The sequence below is a fragment of the Entelurus aequoreus genome, linkage group LG27, assembly GCF_033978785.1.
Source record: "Entelurus aequoreus isolate RoL-2023_Sb linkage group LG27, RoL_Eaeq_v1.1, whole genome shotgun sequence".
In the NCBI taxonomy this organism is placed as follows: domain Eukaryota; kingdom Metazoa; phylum Chordata; class Actinopteri; order Syngnathiformes; family Syngnathidae; genus Entelurus; species Entelurus aequoreus.
In genome coordinates, this window is record NC_084757.1 from 36013349 (window position 1) to 36038763 (window position 25415).

Sequence of the window (25415 nt, forward strand, 5' to 3'; positions counted from 1 at the left end):
AAGTTTGGGAATACGCCGACATGCCACATTTATAAATGACTCTTCAGCTGCAAACACTGACATTTTACAATAGGACTCAGTGGTTATTACTATGTATTTAAATACTGCTGTCATATTTGTATATTAAATACTGCTATCTTATTTGTATATTGTGTATTAAATACTGCTATCATATTTGTATATTAAATACTGCTATCTTATTTGTATATTGTGTATTAAATACTGCTATCATATTTGTATATTAAATACTGCTATCTTATTTGTATATTGTGTATTAAATACTGCTATCATATTTGTATATTAAATACTGCTATCTTATTTGTATATTGTGTATTAAATACTGCTGTCATATTTGTATATTAAATACTGCTATTTTATTTGTATATTGTGTATTAAATACTGCTATCATATTTGTATATTAAATACTGCTATTATATTTGTATATTGTGCATTAAATACTGCTATCATATTTGTATATTAAATACTGCTATCTTATTTGTATATTGTGTATTAAATACTGCTGTCATACTTGTATATTAAATACTGCTATAATATTTGTATATTGTGTATTAAATACTGCTATCATATTTGTATATTGTGTATTAAATACTGCTATCATATTTGTATATTGTGTATTAAATACTGCTATCATATTTGTATATTAAATACTGCTATCTTATTTGTATATTGTGTATTAAATACTGCTATCATATTTGTATATTGTGTATTTAATACTGCTATCATATTTGTATATTGTGTATTTAAATACTGCTATCATATTTGTATATTGTGTATCTGCCAATGTCGTTCAGTTGGAGTTGAAGAAAAACACAAAGAAAATAAAAACGAGGCCGGACACCAATAGGCGGAGGCCCGACACCAATAAACAGAGGCCCGACACCAATAAACAGAGGCCCGACACCAATAAAGAGGTCGACACCAATAAAAAAAGGCCCGACACCAATAAAAAAAGGCCCGACACCAATTTAAAAAAAGGCACACCTCCACACACGTCCTTCACACACAAATAAAAGAAGGCCCGACACCAATAAAAAAAGGCCCGGCACCAATAAAGAGGTCGACACCAATAAAAAAAGGCCCGACACCAATAAAAAAAGGCCCGATACCAATAAAAAAAGGCCCGACACCAATTAAAAAAAAGGCCCGACCAACCAATAAAAAAAGACCCGATACCAATAACATAAGGCCCGATACCAATAAAATTAGGCCCGATACCAATAAAATTAGGCCCGATACCAATAAAATAGGCCCGATACCAATAAAATAGGCCCAATACCAATAAAAAGCCAGTACCAATAAAAAGAGGCCCGACACCAATAAAAAGAGTTTGACACCAATAAACAGAGGCCCGACACCAATAAACAGAGACCCGACACCAATAAAAAAAGGCCCGACACCAATAAAAAAAGGCCCGACACCAATAAAAAAAGGCCAGTACCAATAAAAAAAAGGCCAGTACCAATAAAAAAAAGGCCAGTACCAATAAAAAAAAAAGGCCAGTACCAATAAAAAAAAAGGCCAGTACCAATGAAAAAAAAGGCCAGTACCAATAAAAAAAAGGCCAGTACCAATAAACAGAGGCCGACACAAATAAAAAAAAAAGGCCAGTACCAATAAACAGAGACCCGACACCAATAAAAAAAAAGGCCCAACACCAATAAAAAAAGGCCCGACACCAATAAAAAAAGGCCTGACACCAATAAAAGAAGGCCCGACACCAATAAAAGAAGGCCCGACACCAATAAAAAAAGGCCCGGCACCAATAAAAAAAGGCCCGGCACCAATAAAAAAAGGCCAGTACCAATAAAAAAAAGGCCAGTACCAATAAAAAAAAGGCCAGTACCAATAAAAAAAGGCCAGTACCAATAAAAAAAAAGGCCAGTACCAATAAACAGAGGCCGACACAAATAAAAAAAAGGCCAATACCAATAAAAAAAAGGCCAGTACCAAAAAAAAAAAGGCCAATACCAATAAAAAAAAAGGCCAGTACCAATAAAAAAAAAAAGGCCAGTACCAATAAACAGAGGCCGACACCAATAAAAAGAGGCCGACTTTTGTTTTTTAATGAATCGATTCAGAATCAGGATGAACAAGAATCACGATTCTTTGTGCACCCCTAAAATGTTTTGTTTTCATGTTTCTAACCGAGAGTGTACGACAACTGCACATGCGTCACGGCCAATTATGCACACTCCACCATCTCTTTTCCAAAAGTAAACAAGAGGACTTTGAAGATGACGACTGTTTATACATTTCAAATACATTTAAATCACGGCGGACACTCAACTCAAACATGTTTCTCCTCACGCACACCTCCTTCACACACACATCATGCACACCTCCTTCACACACACACATCATGCACACCTCCTTCACACACACATCATGCACACCTCCTTCACACACACATCATGCACACCTCCTTTACACACACATCATGCACACCTCCTACACACACACATCATGCACACCTCCTTCACACACACATCATGCACACCTCCTTCACACACACATCATGCACACGTCCTTCACACACACATCATGCACACCTCCTTCACACACACATCATGCACACCTCCTTCACACACACATCATGCACACCTCCTTCACACACACATCATGCACACCTCCTTCACACACACAACATGCACACCTCCTTCACACACACACATCATGCACACCTCCTTCACACACACATCATGCACACTTCCTTCACACACACATCATGCAGACCTCCTTCACACACACATCATGCACACCTCCTTCACACACACATCATGCACACCTTCACACACACATCATGCACACCTCCTTCACACACACACATCATGCACACCTCCTTCACACACACATCATGCACACCTCCTTCACACACACACATCATGCACACCTCCTTCACACACACACATCATGCACACCTCCTTCACACACACATCATGCACACCTCCTTCACACACACATCATGCACACCTCCTTCACACACACATCATGCACACCTCCTTCACACACACACATCATGCACACCTCCTTCACACACACACATGCACACCTCCTTCACACACACATCATGCACACCTCCTTCACACACACAACATGCACACCACCTTCACACACACATCATGCACACACACATCATGCACACCTCCTTCACACACACATCATGCACACCTCCTTCACACACACATCATGCACACCTCCTTCACACACACATCATGCACAACTCCTTCACACACACATCATGCACACCTCCTTCACACACACATCATGCACACCTCCTTCACACACACATCATGCACACCTCCTTCACACACACATCATGCACACCTCCTTCACACACACATCATGCACACCTCCTTCACACACACATCAAAAATACTTTTTTAACCTCTCACAGATGCACTACATTTGAAGTTGACACCTTGTGCACAATTGGCTATTTCTCTTTTTGTTTTTATTCGGTGTACGGTTGTATGGTATACCAGTACTAGTATAGTAGTATAGTATAGGTATACTAATGAATCATATTCGGTACTATACAGCCTCTAAAAAGTACCGGTCCCCCATCCCCCCCACCGTCGTCACGTGGTGACATTGCTGGTTTTACGAGCAGAGGAGCGTGTTCGGCAGCGCGCACACACACACACAGAATAAATAAATCACTAATCCTCGCCTCCATGGCGACAAATAAAAATAAATAAATCACTAATTCTCACCTCCATGGCGACAAATAAAAGTAAAAATAAATAAATAAAAATAAATCGATCAATAAATCACTAATCTTCACATGCATGGCGACAAATAAAGTAAAAAAAAAAAAAAAAAATCACTAATCCTTGCCTCCATGGCGACAAAGTAAAAAAATAAAATAAATAAATAAATCACTAATCCTCGCATCCATGGCGACAAATAAAGTAAAAAAATAAATCACTAATCCTCACATCCATGGCGACAAATAAAGTTAAAAAATAAATCACTAATCCTCACATCCATGGCGACAAATAAAGTAAAAAAATAAAAATAAATCACTAATCCTCACATCCATGGCGACAAATAAGGTAAAAAAATTAATTTAAAATAAAAAAATCACTAATCCTCGCCTCCATGGCAACAAATAAAGTACAAAAATGTAATTAAATAAATAAATCACTAATCCTCGCCTCCATGCCGACAAAGTAAAAAAATGAATAAATAAATCACTAATCCTCGCCTCCATGGCGACAAATAAAGAAAAAAAAATTCTAAAATAAATAAATAAACAAATAAATTACTAATCCTCGCCTCCATGGCGACAAAGTAAAAAAATAAAATAAAATAAATAAATCACTAATCCTCGCATCCATGGCGACAAATAGTTAAAAAAATAAAAATAAATCACTAATCCTCACATCCATGGCGACAAATAAAGTAAAAAAATAAAAATAAATCACTAATCCTCACATCCATGGCGACAAATAAAGTTAAAAAAATAAAAATAAATCACTAATCCTCACATCCATGGCGACAAATAAAGTTAAAAAATAAATTTAAAATAAAAAAATCAGTAATCCTCGCCTCCATGGCAACAAATAAAGTACAAAAATGTAATTAAATAAATAAATCACTAATCCTCGCCGCCATGCCGACAAAGTAAAAAAAAAAAAATAATAAATCACTAATCCTCGCCAAATAAAGAAAAAAAAATTCTAAAATAAAGAAATAAACAAATAAATCACTAATCCTCGCCTCCATGGCGACAAAGTAAAAAAATAAAATAAAATAAAAAAATCACTAATTCTCGCATCCACGGCGACAAATAAAGTTTAAAAAAAAAATCACTAATCCTCACATCCATGGCGACAAATAAAGTAAAAAAAAATTTAAAAAATCAGTAATCCTCGCATCCATGGCGACAAATGAAGTTTAAAAAAAAATCACTAATCCTCACATCCATGGCGACAAATAAAGTAAAAAATAAATAAAAAAATCACTAATCCTCACATCCACGGCGACAAAGTAAAAACATTTAATTAAAATAAAAAAAATCACTAATCCTCGCCTCCATGGCGACAAATAAAGTACAAAAATTTAATTAAATAAATAAATCACTAATCCTCGCCTCCATGTCGACAAAGTAAAAAAATTTAAAAAATAAATCACTAATCCTCGCCTCCATGACGACAAATAAAGTAAAAAAAATGTATAAAATAAATAAATAAACAAATAAATCACTAATCCTCGCCTCCATGGTGACAAATAATGTAAAACCAATAAAATAAAATAAATAAATCACTAATCCTCGCCTCCATAGCGACAAATAAAGCAAGTTTCTTACAAGTAACATTATCACTGGAGGACGAGGAATAGCTAAACATGCTTCACTACTCTAGCTCACCGGCGTCACAATGTAAACAAACGCCATGGGTGGATCTACACCTGACATCCACTGTAATGATACCAAGTACAAGAGTGTATCTAGTCGATACTACTATGATTACATCTATATTTTTTATCATCACAAAATCATTTTCCCTTTTTTTGTTTATAAACTCAGTAAATACGTCCCTGGACACATGAGGACTTTGAATATGACCCATGTATGATGCTGTAACTACTTGGTATCGCATCGATACCCAAATGTGTGGCATCATCCAAAACTAATGTAAAGTATCAAAGAACAGAAGAATAAGTGACTATTACATTTTAGCAGAAGTGTAGATAGAACATGTTAAAAAAGAAAATAAGCAGATATTAACAGTAAATGAACGGGTGCATTAATAATCCATTTTTACAGTTTGTCCCTCATAATGTGCACAAAATAATAGGTGTATAAATGACACAATATGTTACTGCATATGTCAGCAGACTAATTAGGAGTCTTTGTTTGTTTACTTACTACTAAAAGACAAGTTGTCTAGTATGTTCACTATTTTATTTAAGGACTAAATTACAATAATAAACATGTTTCATGTACACTAAAAAAATGTTACAATAAAGACAATAATGAAATTTTTTTGTGGTCCCCTTTATTTAGAAAAGTATCAAAATACATTTTGGTACCGGTGCCAAAATATTGGTATCGGGACAATAATATAGTAATAATATTAGATTTTATTTGTAAAAAGCACTTTACATTGAGCAAACAACCTCGAAGTGCTAGTGTATTAATAAAATAAAATAAAATAAAAAATAAAAACTAGAACAGTCTAATAGCTAGAACTAGTATGCATATATCTAAAAAAAAAGGCTTTTTTTAAAAAGAAGGGTTTTTAAAAAATGTCTACTAATTTAGTGACACTTCTCTGAATGTTTTTGATTTATTTTTTTCTGACTTTTAAATTTTTTAGTCAGTTCGTCACCCACTAAAATGTAAGGACGGGTTTATTTTTGAATGTATTTTAATGTATTGTTTGTCAGTACCTGTATTAGGATTTCCCTATCAAATGAATAAAAATACAAATAAATCACCAGCAGAAGTTCTGCTGGTGTTCAAGCGGAACATGCCACCATCATTAGCTCATCAGTGCTTCGCCACAAAAAGAAAAGGATGCTGTTCTCCAAGCGGCCCACGACACCTCGGACTGAATGAAGAGAAGCCACTCAGAGGCCATCTTGTTCTTGGCAGGATGGCAGCCATGTTCTCTTCTCCATGCCCTCGGCTTAATTTACTACCCGTAGGCCGTGTTCACTTCCTGGCATGTGCGGCCTAAGCCAGCCTACATGATGATGATGAAATGTGCACCATGGATACTACTTCTTCTTGTTGTTGTGGCTACTTGAGGATTTACAGTTGGCGTTGAAAGCCCCGCCTGACAGAATCATGGCTGCTCCTTACACGCTTCTTCACTCCTGACAGGAAGTCGGCGCTTCTATGGCCACTTCCTTATTGCTTCCTGTGCGCCTCGTCAACCACTCCAGCGGAGAGTTGGCAGGAAAGTGCATCAGCGGAGTGGCTTCAGTTCCCTCTGACCCCCCCCCGACGTCATTTATAAATTTAAGCATTTATATTAGAGATGCCCGATAATATCAGACTGCCGATATTATCGGCCGATAAATGCTTTGAAATGTAATATCGGAAATTATCGGTATCCGTTTCAAAAAGTGAAATGTATGACTTTTTAAAACGCCGCTGTACGGAGTGGTACACGGACGTAGGGAGAAGTACAGAGCAGTTGCGTCTCCCAGTCATACTTGCCAACCCTCCCCATTTTCCCGGGAGACTCCCCAATTTCAGTGCCCCTCCCGAAAATCTCCCGGGGCAACCATTCTCCCAGACAACAATATTGGCACTGCCTTTGTGTGCCGGTCCAATCACATGATATCTACGGCTTTTCACACACACAAGTGAATGCAAGGCGTACTTGGTCAACAGCCATACAGGTCACACTGAGGGTGGGCGTATAAACAACTTTAAAACTGTTGCAAATATGCGCCACACTGTGAACCCACACCAAACAAGAATGACAAACACATTTCGGGAGAACATCCGCACCGTAACACAACATAAACACAACAGAAAAAATACCCAGAACCCCTCGCAGCACTAACTCTTCCGGGACGCTACAATATACACCCCCCCGCTACCCCCTACCCACCCCCACACCTCAACCCAAAGTGATTGTACTGCTTAAAAAAAAAGATAATAATAATAATAAAAAAAAGGATTACTCCCTATATATATATATATATATATATATATATATATATATATATATATATATATATATATATATATATATATATATATATATATATATATATATATATATATATATATATATATATATATATATATATATATATATATATATATATATATATAAGGGCTGCAACAACTAATTGATTAAATCGATTAAAATCGATTATAAAAATAGTTGGCGATTAATTTAGTTATCGATTCGTTGGATCTATGCTATGCGCAGAGGCAAATTTTTATTTTTTATAATTTTATTTTTATTTATTTATTTTTTAATAAACCTTTATTTATAAACTGCAACATGTACAAACAGCTGAGAAACAATAATCAAAATAAGCATGGTTCCAGTATGCTTTTTTTTTTTTCCAATAAAATACTGGATAGGATAGAAATGTAGTTTGTCTCTTTTATCCGATTATTAATTGATCAATCGAAGTAACAATCGACAGATTAATCGATTATCAAATTAATCGCTAGTTGCAGCCCTAATATATATATATATATATATATATATATATATATATATATATATATATATATATATATATATATATATATATATATATATATATATTAGGGCTGCAACAATTAATCGATTAAATTCGATTATAAAAATAGTTGGCGATTAATTTAGTCATCAATTCGTTGGATCTATGCTATGCGCATGCGCAGAGGCCAATTTTATTTTTATTTTTTTTACAATTAAATTTTTTTTTAATAAACCTTTATTTATAAACTGCAACATGTACAAACAGCTGAGAAACAATAATCAAAATAAGTATGGTGCCAGTATGCTGTTTTTTTTCAATAAAATACTGGAAAGGATAGAAATGTAGTTTGTCTCTTTTATCCAATTACTAATCAATTAATCGAAGTAATAATCGACAGATTAATCGATTATCAAATTAATCGTTAGTTGCAGCCCTGATATATATATATACATATGTTTATGTTATTTTATTTCTGATTATTATTTTTAATAATGTATTATTATTTCTGTTTTTCTTTATTTAACTGATGTATTTGCAAATAATACTTTGTTTTTCTGCTGTTTCTTTCTTTTTTTTTTGGGGGGGGGGTGTGGTATGGTTGGGATATAAACAAAAATATATATATTTTGACATTTAGGGCAGACAACTGATATGTGATGTATGTGAATGTGATGTAATGGATAGGAATGTCTGATGCTGGATGTCAATAAAAAAAAATTAAAAAATGCGGAGGCACACCACCAGCAGAAATCATTAAAAAACGAAACTCAGTTGACAGTAAAAAGTCGTTGTCGCAATTGTTGGGTATGACCTTAAAGCATAACCAAGCATGCATCACTATAGCTCTTGTCTCAAAGTAGGTGTACTGTCACCACCTGTCACATCACACCATGACTTATTTGGACTTTATTGCGGTTTTCTTGTGTGTAGTGTTTTACTTCTTGTCTTGAGCTCCTATTTTGGTGGCTTTTTCTCTTTCTTTGATATTTTCCTGTCGCAGTTTCACGTCTTCCTTTGAGCGATATTTATGCATCCACTTTGTTTTAGCAATCAAGTTGTTTTTATCCTTCTTTGTGGGGACATTGTTGATTGTCATGTCATGTTCGGATGTACATTGTGGACGCCGTGTTTGCTCCACAGTAAGTCTTTGCTGTCGTCCAGCATTTTGTTTTTGTTTACTTTGTAGCCAGTTCAGTTTTAGTTTTGTTCTGCTTAGCCTTCCCTAAGCTTCAATGCCTTTTCTTAGGGGCACTCACCTTTTGTTTATTTTTGGTTTAAGCATTAAACACCTTTTTACCTGCACGCTGCCTCCCGCTGTTTCCGACATCTACAAAGCAATTAGCTACCTGCTGCCACCTACTGATATGGAAGAGTATTACACGGTTACTCTGCCGATCTCCAGACAGCACCGACACTCAACAACAACACATCATTTGCAGACTATAATTACTGGTTTGCAAAAAATATTTGTAACCCAAATAGGTGAAATGAGATAATCTACCACGGCACACCAGACTGTATCTAGGCATTATTTTCACGGACCGTGCCAGGTGTGGCATATAAATATAGCAAATAAGTGCATGAAAAATGAATACATGAACAAACTCAGTGGAATTAGTGGGAGCCCCTGGCCTTTTCCCTTTGCAAAAAAGCTCTCCATAGACTTGAGTTGTTTTACTCGTTTTTGCTAGTAGCAGGCTTTTTTTTTGGCTTTAGTATATGATGGGTTAATAATAATAATAATAAAAATAATAATAGATTTTATTTGTAAAAAGCACTTTACATTGAGCAAACAACCTCAAAGTGCCACAGTGTAAAAAAATAAAATAAAATAGTAATAATAATAATAATAATATTAAAAGATAATAAAAACAAATAAAATATAAAACCAGAAACAGCCCAACAGCTAGAACCAGCATGTTATAGGCGATAAAGTCAGTAAATACGTCCCTGGACACATGAGGACTTTGAATATGACCAATGTATGATCCTGTAACTACTTGGTATCGCATCCATACCTAAATGTGTGGTATCATCCAAAACTAATGTCAAGTATCAAAGAAGAGAAGAATAAGTGATTATTACATTTTAACAGAAGTGTCGATAGAACATGTTAAAAGAGAAAGTAAGCAGATATTAACAGTAAATCAACAAGTAGACTAATAATCAATTTTTACAGTTTGTCCCTCATAATGTGTACAAAATAATAGGTGTATAAATGACACAATATGTTACTGCATACGTCAGCAGACTAATTAGGAGTCTTTGTTTGTTTACTTACTACTAAAAGACAAGTTGTCTAGTATGTTCACTATATTATTTAATCCTCCACACGACACCTCCGCTCCGGACAGACTAATCTCCTCCAACCTCCGAGGACAAGGCTACGAACAATGGGAGACCGGGCTTTCTGCTCCGCCGCTCCCAGTCTGTGGAACGCTCTCCCTGACCACCTGAGGGCACCACAGACTGTGAATACTTTTAAAAAAGGCTGAAAAACTCTTCTCTGTAAAAAAGCCCTTTTTTAGATATTTTTTAATTTGTTTTTATTATCTTTTTATACACTGTAGCACTTTGAGATTGTTTGCTCAATGTAAAGTGCTTTTTACAAATAAAATATATTATTATTATTATAATTATTATTAAGGACTAAATTACAATAATAAACATATGTTTAATGTACACTAAGATTTTTTGTTACAATAAAGACATTAATGACTTTTCTGTGGTCCCCTCTATATAGAAAAGTATGGAAATACCTTTTGGTACCGGTACCATAATATTGTCATGGGGACAACCCCAGTGCTCCTCTAGACTGACAAAGGAATGGAAACAAAGCCTCCCTGGTCTGACATGATGGGATTGAAAGAACTGATGAAAAGGTGGTGTCAAACCTCCAAGTCACAAAGGTGGTGTCAAACCTCCAAGTCACAAAGTTGTTGTCAAACCTCCAAGTCAATAAGTTGTTGTCAAACCTCCAAGTCAATAAGTTGTTGTCAAACCTCCAAGTCACTAAGTTGTTGTCAAACCTCCAAGTCACTAAGTTGTTGTCAAACCTCCAAGTCACTAAGTTGTTGTCAAACCTCCAAGTCAATAAGATGGTGTCAAACCTCCAAGTCACAAAGATGGTGTCAAACCTCCAAGTCACAAAGATGGTGTCAAACCTCCAAGTCACAAAGATGGTGTCAAACCTCCAAGTCACAAAGATGGTGTCAAACCTCCAAGTCACAAAGATGGTGTCAAACCTCCAAGTCACAAAGATGGTGTCAAACCTCCAAGTCACAAAGATGGTGTCAAACCTCCAAGTCACAAAGATGGTGTCAAACCTCCAAGTCAATAAGTTGGTGTCAAACCTCCAAGTCACAAAGATGGTGTCAAACCTCCAAGTCACAAAGATGGTGTCAAACCTCCAAGTCACAAAGATGGTGTCAAACCTCCAAGTCACAAAGATGGTGTCAAACCTCCAAGTCACAAAGATGGTGTCAAACCTCCAAGTCACAAAGATGGTGTCAAACCTCCAAGTCAATAAGTTGTTGTCAAACCTCCAAGTCAAAAAGGTGGTGTCAAACCTCCAAGTCAATAAGTTGTTGTCAAACCTCCAAGTCACAAAGATGGTGTCAAACCTCCAAGTCACAAAGATGGTGTCAAACCTCCAAGTCACAAAGATGGTGTCAAACCTCCAAGTCACAAAGATGGTGTCAAACCTCCAAGTCAATAAGTTGTTGTCAAACCTCCAAGTCACAAAGATGGTGTCAAACCTCCAAGTCACAAAGATGGTGTCAAACCTCCAAGTCAATAAGTTGTTGTCAAACCTCCAAGTCAATAAGTTGTTGTCAAACCTCCAAGTCACAAAGATGGTGTCAAACCTCCAAGTCACAAAGATGGTGTCAAACCTCCAAGTCAATAAGTTGTTGTCAAACCTCCAAGTCAATAAGTTGTTGTCAAACCTCCAAGTCACAAAGATGGTGTCAAACCTCCAAGTCACAAAGATGGTGTCAAACCTCCAAGTCAATAAGTTGTTGTCAAACCTCCAAGTCAATAAGTTGTTGTCAAACCTCCAAGTCACAAAGATGGTGTCAAACCTCCAAGTCACAAAGATGGTGTCAAACCTCCAAGTCAATAAGTTGTTGTCAAACCTCCAAGTCACAAAGATGGTGTCAAACCTCCAAGTCACAAAGATGGTGTCAAACCTCCAAGTCAATAAGTTGTTGTCAAACCTCCAAGTCACAAAGATGGTGTCAAACCTCCAAGTCAATAAGTTGGTGTCAAACCTCCAAGTCACAAAGGTGGTGTCAAACCTCCAAGTCACAAAGATGGTGTCAAACCTCCAAGTCAATAAGTTGTTGTCAAACCTCCAAGTCACAAAGATGGTGTCAAACCTCCAAGTCACAAAGATGGTGTCAAACCTCAAAGTCACAAAGATGGTGTCAAACCTCAAAGTCACAAAGATGGTGTCAAACCTCAAAGTCACAAAGATGGTGTCAAACCTCCAAGTCACAAAGATGGTGTCAAACCTCCAAGTCACAAGGATGGTGTCAAACCTCCAAGTCAATAAGTTGTTGTCAAACCTCCAAGTCACAAAGATGGTGTCAAACCTCCAAGTCACAAAGATGGTGTCAAACCTCCAAGTCAATAAGTTGTTGTCAAACCTCCAAGTCACAAAGTTGTTGTCAAACCTCCAAGTCACAAAGATGGTGTCAAACCTCCAAGTCACAAAGATGGTGTCAAACCTCCAAGTCACAAAGATGGTGTCAAACCTCCAAGTCACAAAGATGGTGTCAAACCTCCAAGTCACAAAGATGGTTTCAAACCTCCAAGTCACAAAGATGGTGTCAAACCTCCAAGTCACAAAGATGGTGCCAAACCTCCAAGTCACAAAGATGGTGTCAAACCTCCAAGTCACAAAGATGGTGTCAAACCTCCAAGTCACAAAGATGGTGTCAAACCTCCAAGTCACAAAGATGGTGTCAAACCTCCAAGTCACAAAGTTGTTGTCAAACCTCCAAGTCACAAAGATGGTGTCAAACCTCCAAGTCACAAAGATGGTGTCAAACCTCCAAGTCACAAAGATGGTGTCAAACCTCCAAGTCACAAAGATGGTGTCAAACCTCCAAGTCACAAAGATGGTGTCAAACCTCCAAGTCACAAAGATGGTGTCAAACCTCCAAGTCACAAAGATGGTGTCAAACCTCCAAGTCACAAAGATGGTGTCAAACCTCCAAGTCACAAAGATGGTGTCAAACCTCCAAGTCACAAAGATGGTGTCAAACCTCCAAGTCACAAAGATGGTGTCAAACCTCCAAGTCACAAAGATGGTGTCAAACCTCCAAGTCACAAAGATGGTGTCAAACCTCCAAGTCAATAAGTTGTTGTCAAAGCTGAGTGGACATTGAGTCAGCAGTTAAGTTAATCACTGCAAAGTAAAAATCCATTAAAACCTTCTGTGAGTTACTGGTTTTCAATCAAAGATTAGAGACCACTTATCTACGAGAGTAAACACCAACAAGCAAGTCCTCCTCGGGGCTCCGGGAGAATCCACAGGACAGAAACCTCAAAAAACCGCGAAAGCACAAATAAGACGCCATAAGGCGCAGGAAGGGATTTTGGCTGTCACAAACACGCCTGCTGTGTGACCAACACCAGACTTATCCCAGCGGGAGAGACTTACGTCCAGGTCGAAGAACTCCTGGGACTCGTCCAGACCCTGGACGCGGACTTGGAGCCCGCGGGCCAGGCCGTTGGACTCGCCGACCATGTAGCCGCTGAGGGTCTGGCCCGGCTCCAACGTGCTGATGCCCGCGTTGAACTGGGCTCCCAGCCGGGTGCCGGGGGTCTGCAGGGCCCGGTATGACCCCTCGATTTCCCCCATGAGGGCAGCTCCTGAGAGGGACGCACAACAACAATGTATCAGTGATGCTATTAGCCTCTCTAATGACATACGTGTATATTTTAAAGCACAACACTTTCTACACTGGGGGGCCACAGACACACAAATCCAAGGACGCGGGGGCCAATTTTTGTAGTTCTTCCCCTTTAAACCCAGTACAGCAAATTGTTTTTTTTTTAAAATTATTACTAATAATCAGTCCAACAATTAATCCAACAATAATAGCATCCTACTTCCCAACCCAGCAACATTCAGAATAGCAATCAACACAGCAATTGAGAGGACACACAAACATGACACAAAACAATCCAAAAGTAGTCAAACAAAAAATGAATAATATCAATATTACCGTATTTTCCGGACTATAAGGCGCACTTCAAATCCTTTAATTTTCTCAAAACTCGACAGTGCGCCCTATATCGGAATAATTTCGGTTGTGCTTACCGACCTCAAAGCTATTTTATTTGGTACATGGTGAAATGATGTGTGACCAGTAGATGGCAGTCACACATAAGAGATACGTGTAGCTATGAAGCCACACCGCTTGATGTGCTTCAACATCGGAGTATTATTATGGTGTGTGTATAAGGTAAGACATTATCTGGCGTTTTGTTTTACAATATTATGCAAAAGCAACTTTTCTTAACTTCTGGTACCTGCTGATCTGTACTTGGGATCTGCATAAGTCCTGAAAATTTGCGCGCCTCCGCCATTGTAGTCAATAAGTTTCTTGTTTTTCCTCTATCTTCTTGTTATGTGACATTCATCCTCCGCTGTTGCCATTTCTAATATAAAGTAGTGTAAAGTTCTTACTTATATTTGTCAGTAGACTCGCTATGGAAGCACTAAAACATACCGGTGTAGTGAGTTTACATTATTCACCCAAGGAACTTTAGTTATTAGAGAGTTGCGGTCGAACGGTTTTTCACGGGACAAATTAGCTTAAAAAAAGCTAGCATATGCATCAAGTACCAAAATATGACTCGTGTGTATACCTACAAAAAGTAGCTTTAAAAAAAAAAGTTAGCATGATAAAATGTATCATTCGTCAAGTACCAAAATATGACTTGTGTGTATACCTACTAAAATTAGCTTTAAAAAAAAAAGTTAGCATGATAAAATGTATCATTCGTCAAGTACCAAAATATGACTCGTGTGTATACCTACAAAAATTAGCTTTAAAAAAAAGCTAGCATGATAAAATGTATCATGCGTCAAGTACCAAAATACGACGACTCGTGTGTATACCTACAAAAATTAGCTTTAAAAAAAAAGTTAGCATGATAAAATGTATTATGCGTCAAGTACCAAAATACGACGACTCGTGTGTATACCTACAAAAAATAGCTTTTAAAAAAAAAGCTAGCATATGCGTCAAGTACCAAAATATGACTCGTGTGTATACCTACAAATATTAGCTTTTAAAAAAAGAAGCTAGCATATGTGTCAAGTACCAAAATATGACTTGTGTGTATACCTACAAATATTAGCTTTAAAAAAAAAGCTAGCATGATAAAATGTATCATTCGTCAAGTACCAAAATATGACTCGTGTGTTTACCTACAAAAATTAGCTTAAAAAAAGCTACCATCTATTCGTCAAGTACCAAAATACGACTCGTGTGTATACCTACAAAAATTAGCTTTAAAAAAAAAAAAGCTTGCATGTGCGTCAAGTACCAAAATATGACTTGTGTGTATACCTACTAAAATTAGCTTTAAAAAAAAAAGTTAGCATGATAAAATGTATCATTTGTCAAGTATCAAAATATGACTCGTGTGTATACCTACAAAAATTAGCTTTAAAAAAAAGCTAGCATGATCAAATGTATCATGCGTCAAGTACCAAAATACGACGACTCGTGTGTATACCTACAAAAATTAGCTTTAAAAAAAAAAGTTAGCATGATAAAATGTATTATGCGTCAAGTACCAAAATACGACGACTCGTGTGTATACCTACAAAAAATAGCTTTTAAAAAAAAGCTAGCATATGCGTCAAGTACCAAAATATGACTCGTGTGTATACCTACAAATATTAGCTTTTAAAAAAAGAAGCTAGCATATGTGTCAAGTACCAAAATATGACTTGTGTGTATACCTACAAATATTAGCTTTAAAAAAAAAAAAGCTAGCATGATAAAATGTATCATTCGTCAAGTACCAAAATATGACTCGTGTGTTTACCTACAAAAATTTGCTTAAAAAAAGCTACCATCTATTCGTCATGTACCAAAATACGACTCGTGTGTATACCTACAAAAATTAGCTTTAAAAAAAGCTACCATCTATTCGTCAAGTACCAAAATACGACTCGTGTGTATACCTACAAAAATTAGCTTTAAAAAAAAAAAGCTTGCATGTGCCTCAAGTACCAAAATATGACTTGTGTGTATACCTACTAAAATTAGCTTTAAAAAAAAAAGTTAGCATGATAAAATGTATCATTTGTTAAGTACCAAAATATGACTCGTGTGTATACCTACAAAAATTAGCTTTAAAAAAAAAGGTAGCATGATAAAATGTATCATTTGTCAAGTACCAAAATATGACTTGTGTGTATACCTACTAAAATTAGCTTTAAAAAAAAGTTAGCATGATAAAATGTATCACTTGTCAAGTACAAAAATATAACTCGTGTATACCAACAAAAATTAGCTTTAAAAAAAAAAGCTAGCATGTGCGTCAAGTACCAAAATATGACTTGTGTGTATACCTACAAAAATTTGCTTTAAAAAAAAGTTAGCATGATAAAATATATCATGCGTCAAGTACCAAAATACGACGACTCGTGTGTATACCCACAGAAATTAGCTTAAAAAAGCTACCATCTATTCGTCAAGTACCAAAATATGACTCTTGTGTGTACCTACTAAAATGTGCTTCAAAAAAAGCTAGCATAATCAAATGTATCTTGCATCAAGTACCATGTACTCGTGTGTAAATATTAGCTTTAAAAAAAAAAGTTAGCATGATAAAATGTATCATTCGTCAAGTACGGAGCTGCAAAATTAGCAAAAAAATGCTAGCATGCTAATATTAGCATGTACCACGGGACGTTAAAAAAGTAGTTAGGGGTCACAAATTGGCCCCCGGGCCGTAGTTTGGTTCTAACCAAGAAAGTTCAATTCCAAAAGGTGGTTAGTATCCCACAGATGTCACAAATATATCCATATTTGCTGTAATAGCAACTAGTAGCGCACAATGACGTCATTTAATCCAAAACCAACAACTAAACGTCATAATAATGGAAGGAAAAAAAACTTTTACGTGGCGTTTGTTTCTGTCGGTGATTAGAATTTTGCCAACTTCGCGATACACGCTGAAAAGTAACCAAGACGGTATGAAAGTACACGGACATAAATGAGACGTTGAAGAAGAAAAAGACTCACCGTGTGGAGAGGAAACTTCTAGAAGTTTGGCACATTAAAGGACACGACTCGTCCCGTCCATGGCCGCCGTGCAGCCGTCCAAAGTAATGCGCACTGGGCGCTACGTTCTGATTGGCTGCTTGGTGCCAAGACGGCGTCTGATTGGCTGCTTCCGCGCCAAGACGGCCTCTGATTCGCCGCAGCGTGTTGCAGCGCTGGCTGGCTAAAATTGAGCTCCCATTGGGCTCAAATTAGCCCTGATGGACGGCGGCAGGATTATGTTCTCCTCCTGGCGAACCACGCGAATCACGGTGGACTTTTATTGAGGGGTCAAACATTCATGTTCACACAAACAAACCGGACCTGTTGGTATTCATTAATGGGGGTTGCAAAGTGGGTTAAAGTTCGACCCCCCTCCGGTGACATGCATGAGGGTTTTTGTTTACCGTAAACACGCAAATAAAGACGAATGCTAATCTCCAGACGTGTTTTACAATCCTCACATTTGCGTTGCAGGAACAAATAAAAAGTTCCGTCTGCTTCAAGATGACCAAGTCCAGGGTTAAAGTGGTGACTGGTGGTAATGCAGCGCCCTCTAGTGGTGTGGAAGATTAGCCGCGTGAATAAGGGTTGGTCTTATTCTGGTATCGACCCCAAACCAAAGTAAATACAGGTCCAGTATTGCTGATGCCGATACTGTTTTTACTTGAAATATATATATATATATATATATATATATATATATATATATATATATATATATATATATATATATATATATATATATATATATATATATATATATATATATATATATATACATATATATATATATATATACATATATATATATATATATATATATATATATATATATATATATATATATATATATATATATATATATATGTATGTGTATATATATATATATATATATATATATATATATATATATATATATATATATATACATACATATATACATATATATACACATATATATACATACATATATGTATATGTATATATACATATATATATATACTGTATGCATATGTACATGTAAATATGTATTTATATATATATGTGTGTGTATGTATATATATAAATATATACATATATATACACATATATATGTATATACATACATATATATATACATATATATATAGATATATATGTATACACATATATATGTATATACATACATATATATATATATATACATATACATATATATACATATATACATACATATATATATAAATATATATGTATATACACATATATATATACAGTATATAAATACATATATACATGTACATATACATACAGTACATATATATATTTATATATACACGTAGATACATATATATGTATATACACATATACATACATATATATATATACATATGAATATATATATATATACATGTACAAATATATATATATACATATATACATGTACCAGTGTCACTACTGTCACAATTTTCTAAAATAATTGAAAAAATATTTGTAAAAAAATTAGATAGTTTTATTGAAAAGAACATGCTGTTGAGTGAGAGCCAGTATGGATTCCGGACCAATAGATCCACTGCTTCAGCTGTAATGAATATAATTGAGGATATAGCAACAGCAACTGATAATAAGAAATACACTATAGGGGTATTTATCGATCTTAAAAAAGCATTTGATACTATAGATCATTCTATATTATTGTCCAAGTTGTATTCATTTGGTGTGAGAGGAGTAGTTTTAGACTGGCTAAGAAGTTATTTAGATAATAGACAAGAGTTTGTGGATTTTATGGGTAATACATCTGAACAAATGAGGATTGAATGTGGAATTCCACAAGGTTCGGTTTTGGGACCAAAATTGTTTATTTTATATATTAATGATATATGTGAGGTATCAAAGTTATTGAAATTTGTATTATTTGCGGACGACACCAACTTTTATAGTTCGGGACACGACTTAAAAGCATTATCAAAAATTATTGAACAGGAAATGATTAAACTTAAGAGATGGTTTGATGCCAATAAATTATCATTAAATGTAGAAAAAACAAAGTTCATGATTTTTTGTAAGAGGAAAAGGGAGGAAACGATCAAATTGTCAATAAATGGAATAGATATTGAAAGGGTTTCTGAACTTAGATTTTTAGGAGTGATACTGGATGACGGTCTGACATGGAAATCTCATATTGCACATCTGCGGAAAAAGATGTCTAAGAGTATTTTTATATTAAATAAGGTAAAATATGTGTTAGATTATAGGGCAATGCGTATATTGTATTGTGCACTTATATTGCCATATATCAACTACTGTGTGGAAGTGTGGGGGAACACATATAAGAGTAACATAAAGGCATTGTATCAACTACAGAAAAGAGCTATAAGGATTATTCATAAAGTAGATTACTTAGAACACACTAACATATTATTCATTAATTCAGGTTTATTGAAATTACAGGAGCTAGTAAAGTTACAGACATTATGTGTCATGTTTAAGGCTAAAAGCAAAACATTACCAGCAAATTTACAAAAAATGTTTGTCATCACTTCTGAGAATGAAGAGCATAGAAGAAAAGGTCATTTCCAACATCAGTATTCAAGGACAACTTTAAAACAAATGTGTATATCAGTGGTGGGGGTTAAACTATGGAATTCTCTTTATAATGAGATAAAAGATTGTAAAAATATATTCAAATTGAAAAAAATATATAAAGACAGAACAATAAAATCATATGGACAGCCATAAGTGTTTACATTTTGCTTTATATTTATTAATTTACTTGTTTTTTGCCTGGTTTTGTATCTGTTTTGTATCATCCTGTGAGGTGTACCTGTATATTACTTCTTTTGTATTTTTGTTCGGTTTGTACTTCATGAAGTTTTGCACTTGTGTTTTTTTTGTTTTGTTTTGTTTTGTTTTGTTTTCGTTATATTTGGATGTAATTGTTGGTTCACATATCATTAAGTAAGACTATGTATTATGTGAAGGGGGCAGGAAAATATAAGATTTTTCTTCATCCTGCTCCTTCTCAGGCATTGGTGTGTAACGGTGTAACTGAATAATTGTGGTATAATTGTCTATCAAAGATGCACATCAATGAAGGAGATAAATAAAAATGATGATGATGATGATGATGATACATGTACATATTTTTAAATACATATATACATGTACATAAATATACAGTATACATCTATATCTATATATACATGTACATATACATACACATTAAAGTTAAAGTTAAAGTACCAATGATAGTCACACACACACTCGGTGCGGTGAGATTATCCTCTGCATTTGACCCATCCCCTTGTTCCACCCCCTGGGAGGTGAGGGGAGCAGTGAGCAGCAGCGGTGGCCGCGCTCGGGAATCATTTTTGGTGATTTAACCCCCAATTCCTACCCTTGATGCTGAGTGCCAAGCAGGGAGGTAATGGCTCCCATTTTTATAGTCTTTGGTATGACTCGGCCGGGGTTTGAACTCACAACCTACCCATCTCAGGGCGGACAGTCTATACATAAACATATACAAATACATATATGTATATATATATATATATATATATATATATATATACATATATATATATATATATATATATATATATATATATATATATATATATATATATATATATATATATATATATATATATATATATATATATATATATATATATATATGGATAAGGAAATTAACAGTGCAAATACTGTATAGCAGGGATTGTCAAAATTTTGGTATGTGTATCATTATGGTGGTACTTAATGAATACTTAGGTCTACTACACTACTGTATTTAATGTTGTCATTATGGTGGTACTTAATGAATACTTAGGTCTACTACACTACTGTATTTAATGTTGTCATTATGGTGGTACTTAATGAATACTTAGGTCTACTACACTACTGTATTTAATGTTGTCATTATGGTGGTACTTAATGAATACTTAGGTCTACTACACTACTGTATTTAATGTTGTCATTATGGTGGTACTTAATGAATACTTAGGTCTACTACACTACTGTATTTAATGTTGTCATTATGGTGGTACTTAATGAATACTTAGGTCTACTACGCTACTGTATTTAATGATGTCATTATGGTGGTACTTAATGAATACTTAGGTCTACTACGCTACTGTATTTAATGTCATTATGGTGGTACTTAATGAATACTTAGGTCTACTACACTACTGTATTTAATGTTGGTCATTATGGTGGTACTTAATGAATACTTAGGTCTACTACACTACTGTATTTAATGTTGTCATTATGGTGGTACTTAATGAATACTTAGGTCTACTACACTACTGTATTTAATGTTGTCATTATGGTGGTACTTAATGAATACTTAGGTCTACTACACTACTGTATTTTAATGTTGTCATTATGGTGGTACTTAATGAATACTTAGGTCTACTACACTACTGTATTTAATGTTGTCATTATGGTGGTACTTAATGAATACTTAGGTCTACTACACTACTGTATTTAATGTTGTCATTATGGTGGTACTTAATGAATACTTAGGTCTACTACACTACTGTATTTAATGTTGTCATTATGGTGGTACTTAATGAATACTTAGGTCTACTACACTACTGTATTTAATGTTGTCATTATGGTGGTACTTAATGAATACTTAGGTCTACTACACTACTGTATTTAATGTTGTCATTATGGTGGTACTTAATGAATACTTAGGTCTACTACGCTACTGTATTTAATGATGTCATTATGGTGGTACTTAATGAATACTTAGGTCTACTACGCTACTGTATTTAATGTCATTATGGTGGTACTTAATGAATACTTAGGTCTACTACACTACTGTATTTAATGTTGGTCATTATGGTGGTACTTAATGAATACTTAGGTCTACTACACTACTGTATTTAATGTTGTCATTATGGTGGTACTTAATGAATACTTAGGTCTACTACACTACTGTATTTAATGTTGTCATTATGGTGGTACTTAATGAATACTTAGGTCTACTACACTACTGTATTTTAATGTTGTCATTATGGTGGTACTTAATGAATACTTAGGTCTACTACACTACTGTGTTGTAATGATGTCATCATGGTGGTACTTAATGAATACTTAGGTCTACTACACTACTGTATTTTAATGTTGTCATTATGGTGGTACTTAATGAATACTTAGGTCTACTACACTACTGTATTTAATGTTGTCATTATGGTGATACTTAATGAATACTTAGGTCTACTACACTACTGTATTTAATGTTGTCATTATGGTGGTACTTAATGAATACTTAGGTCTACTACACTACTGTATTTAATGTTGTCATTATGGTGGTACTTAATGAATACTTAGGTCTACTACACTACTGTATTTAATGTTGTCATTATGGTGGTACTTGATGAATACTTAGGTCTACTACACTACTGTATTTAATGTTGTCATTATGGTGGTACTTAATGAATACTTAGGTCTACTACACTACTGTATTTAATGTTGTCATTATGGTGGTACTTAATGAATACTTAGGTCTACTACACTACTGTATTTAATGTTGTCATTATGGTGGTACTTAATGAATACTTAGGTCTACTACACTACTGTATTTAATGTTGTCATTATGGTGGTACTTAATGAATACTTAGGTCTACTACACTACTGTATTTAATGTTGTCATTATGGTGGTACTTGATGAATACTTAGGTCTACTACACTACTGTATTTTAATGTTGTCATTATGGTGGTACTTAATGAATACTTAGGTCTACTACACTACTGTATTTAATGTTGTCATTATGGTGGTACTTAATGAATACTTAGGTCTACTACACTACTGTATTTAATGTTGTCATTATGGTGGTACTTAATGAATACTTAGGTCTACTACACAACTGTATTTAATGTTGTCATTATGGTGGTACTTAATGAATACTTAGGTCTACTACACTACTGTATTTAATGTTGTCATTATGGTGGTACTTAATGAATACTTAGGTCTACTACACTACTGTATTTAATGTTGTCATTATGGTGGTACTTAATGAATACTTAGGTCTACTACACTACTGTATTTAATGTTGTCATTATGGTGGTACTTAATGAATACTTAGGTCTACTACACTACTGTATTTAATGTTGTCATGATGGTGGTACTTAATGAATACTTAGATCTACTACACTACTGTATTTAATGATGTCATTTTGGTGGTACTTAATGAATACTTAGGTCTACTACACTACTGTATTTAATGTTGTCATTATGGTGGTACTTAATGAATACTTAGGTCTACTACACTACTGTATTTAATGTTGTCATTATGGTGCTACTTAATGAATACTTAGGTCTACTACACTACTGTATTTTAATGTTCATAATATTAGCAGTAGTCCCGATATTGGAGCCTGGAGTATTGATCCGATACGGTATCAGCAGTCTTTAATGTGGAGTGGCGTGGTAATTAGTTTCGTGCTGACAGCTGCTGTAGTGATGCACCATATTGGACATTTGAAGGCCTTTACAACAGTTCACACTTTTGATACTTACTTATATTGATAAACGTGCTGTTTTCCACTGCAATGTTGTTCAATTACGTTGAATGATGCGGACACGTTTGTTACTGGATACTTTCTGATACTGCCTTGGAGACTTTGTATGTGTAAGTATTATGCAACTATAATTATTTGATACTTGTTTAGATTGACAAATGTGTTGTTTTACTCGGCAATGTTGTTCAATTAAGTTGAATGATGCGGACACGTTTGTTACTGGATACTTTCTGATACTGCCTTGGAGATTTTGTATGTGTAAGTAATATGCAACTATAATTTGATACTTGTTTATTTTGACAAATGTGCTGTTTTTTTTACACTGCAATGCTGTTCACTTAAGTTGAATGATGCGGACACGTTTGTTACTGGATACTTTCTGATACTGCATTGGAGACTTTGTATGTGTATGTAATATAATGATTTGATACTTGTTTATATTGACACATTTGATGTTTTACACTGCAGTGCACTAAGTTGAATGATGCGGACACGTTTGTTACTGAACTCTTTCTAATACTGCCTTGGAGACTTTGTATGTGTAAGTAATATACAACTATAATCATTTGATACTTGTTTATATTGACACATTTGATGTTTTACACTGCAATGTTGTTCAATTACGTTGAATGATGCGGACACGTTTGTTACTGGATACTTTCTGATACTGCCTTGGATACTTTGTATGTGTAGGTAATATGCAACTATAATTATTTGATACTTGTTTATATCGACAAATTTGATGTTTTACACTGCAGTGCATTAAGTTGAATGATGCGGACACGTTTGTTACTGAACTCTTTCTAATACTGCCTTGGAGACTTTGTATGTGTAAGTAATATACAACTATAATCATTTGATACTTGTTTATATTGACACATTTGATGTTTTACACTGCAATGTTGTTCAATTACGTTGAATGATGCGGACACGTTTGTTACTGAACACTCTCTAATACTGCCTCGGAGACTTTGTATGTGTAAGTAATATGGAACTATAATTATTTGATACTTGTTTATATTGACAAATGTGCTGTTTTACACTGCAATGCTGTTTGGTTAAATATTATACATGTCTAGCTTGTTTGCTATTCTGTGCTTAGCTGTTGTGTAGCTGCTAGTACCCTTTGGCCGAGCATGTTTACCTTTTGTAAAATGACTTGACTATTATTTTTGTTGTTGATATTGGATAATATCACACTCCTAATTAGCAGTGTTCTGGCCACAGTGAGCTAAAATATGTGTGCTGGCCCTTTAAGAAGTCGACTAACACTCACACTGACCCTTTAGGAGGCTACTTGCACTCACACTGGCCCTTTAAGAAGTCGACTAACACTCACACTGACCCTTTAGGAGGCTACTTACACTCACACTGGCCCTTTAAGAAGTCTATTTCCACTCACACTGGCCCTTTAAGAAGTCTACT

General features: G+C 34.9%; 1 protein-coding gene across 2 annotated transcripts in view; it reads right to left on the bottom strand.

The window, feature by feature from the left end:
- Nucleotides 1–17958, bottom strand: part of farp2 (FERM, RhoGEF and pleckstrin domain protein 2) — a 126754-nt gene extending 108796 nt beyond the window's left edge. The window contains exons 1-2 of one of the 2 annotated variants that reach the window (XM_062038849.1): nucleotides 17463–17958; nucleotides 13853–14064 (exon numbers count right to left, since the gene is read on the bottom strand). In XM_062038849.1, the coding sequence (XP_061894833.1) occupies nucleotides 13853–14053 (201 nt within the window). In that variant the 5' untranslated portion in view covers nucleotides 14054–14064; nucleotides 17463–17958. The remainder of the gene's footprint in view (nucleotides 1–13852; nucleotides 14065–17462) is intronic. The other variant, XM_062038850.1, reaches the window with a different exon arrangement.
- Between the last annotated feature and the right edge of the window lie 7457 nt (nucleotides 17959–25415).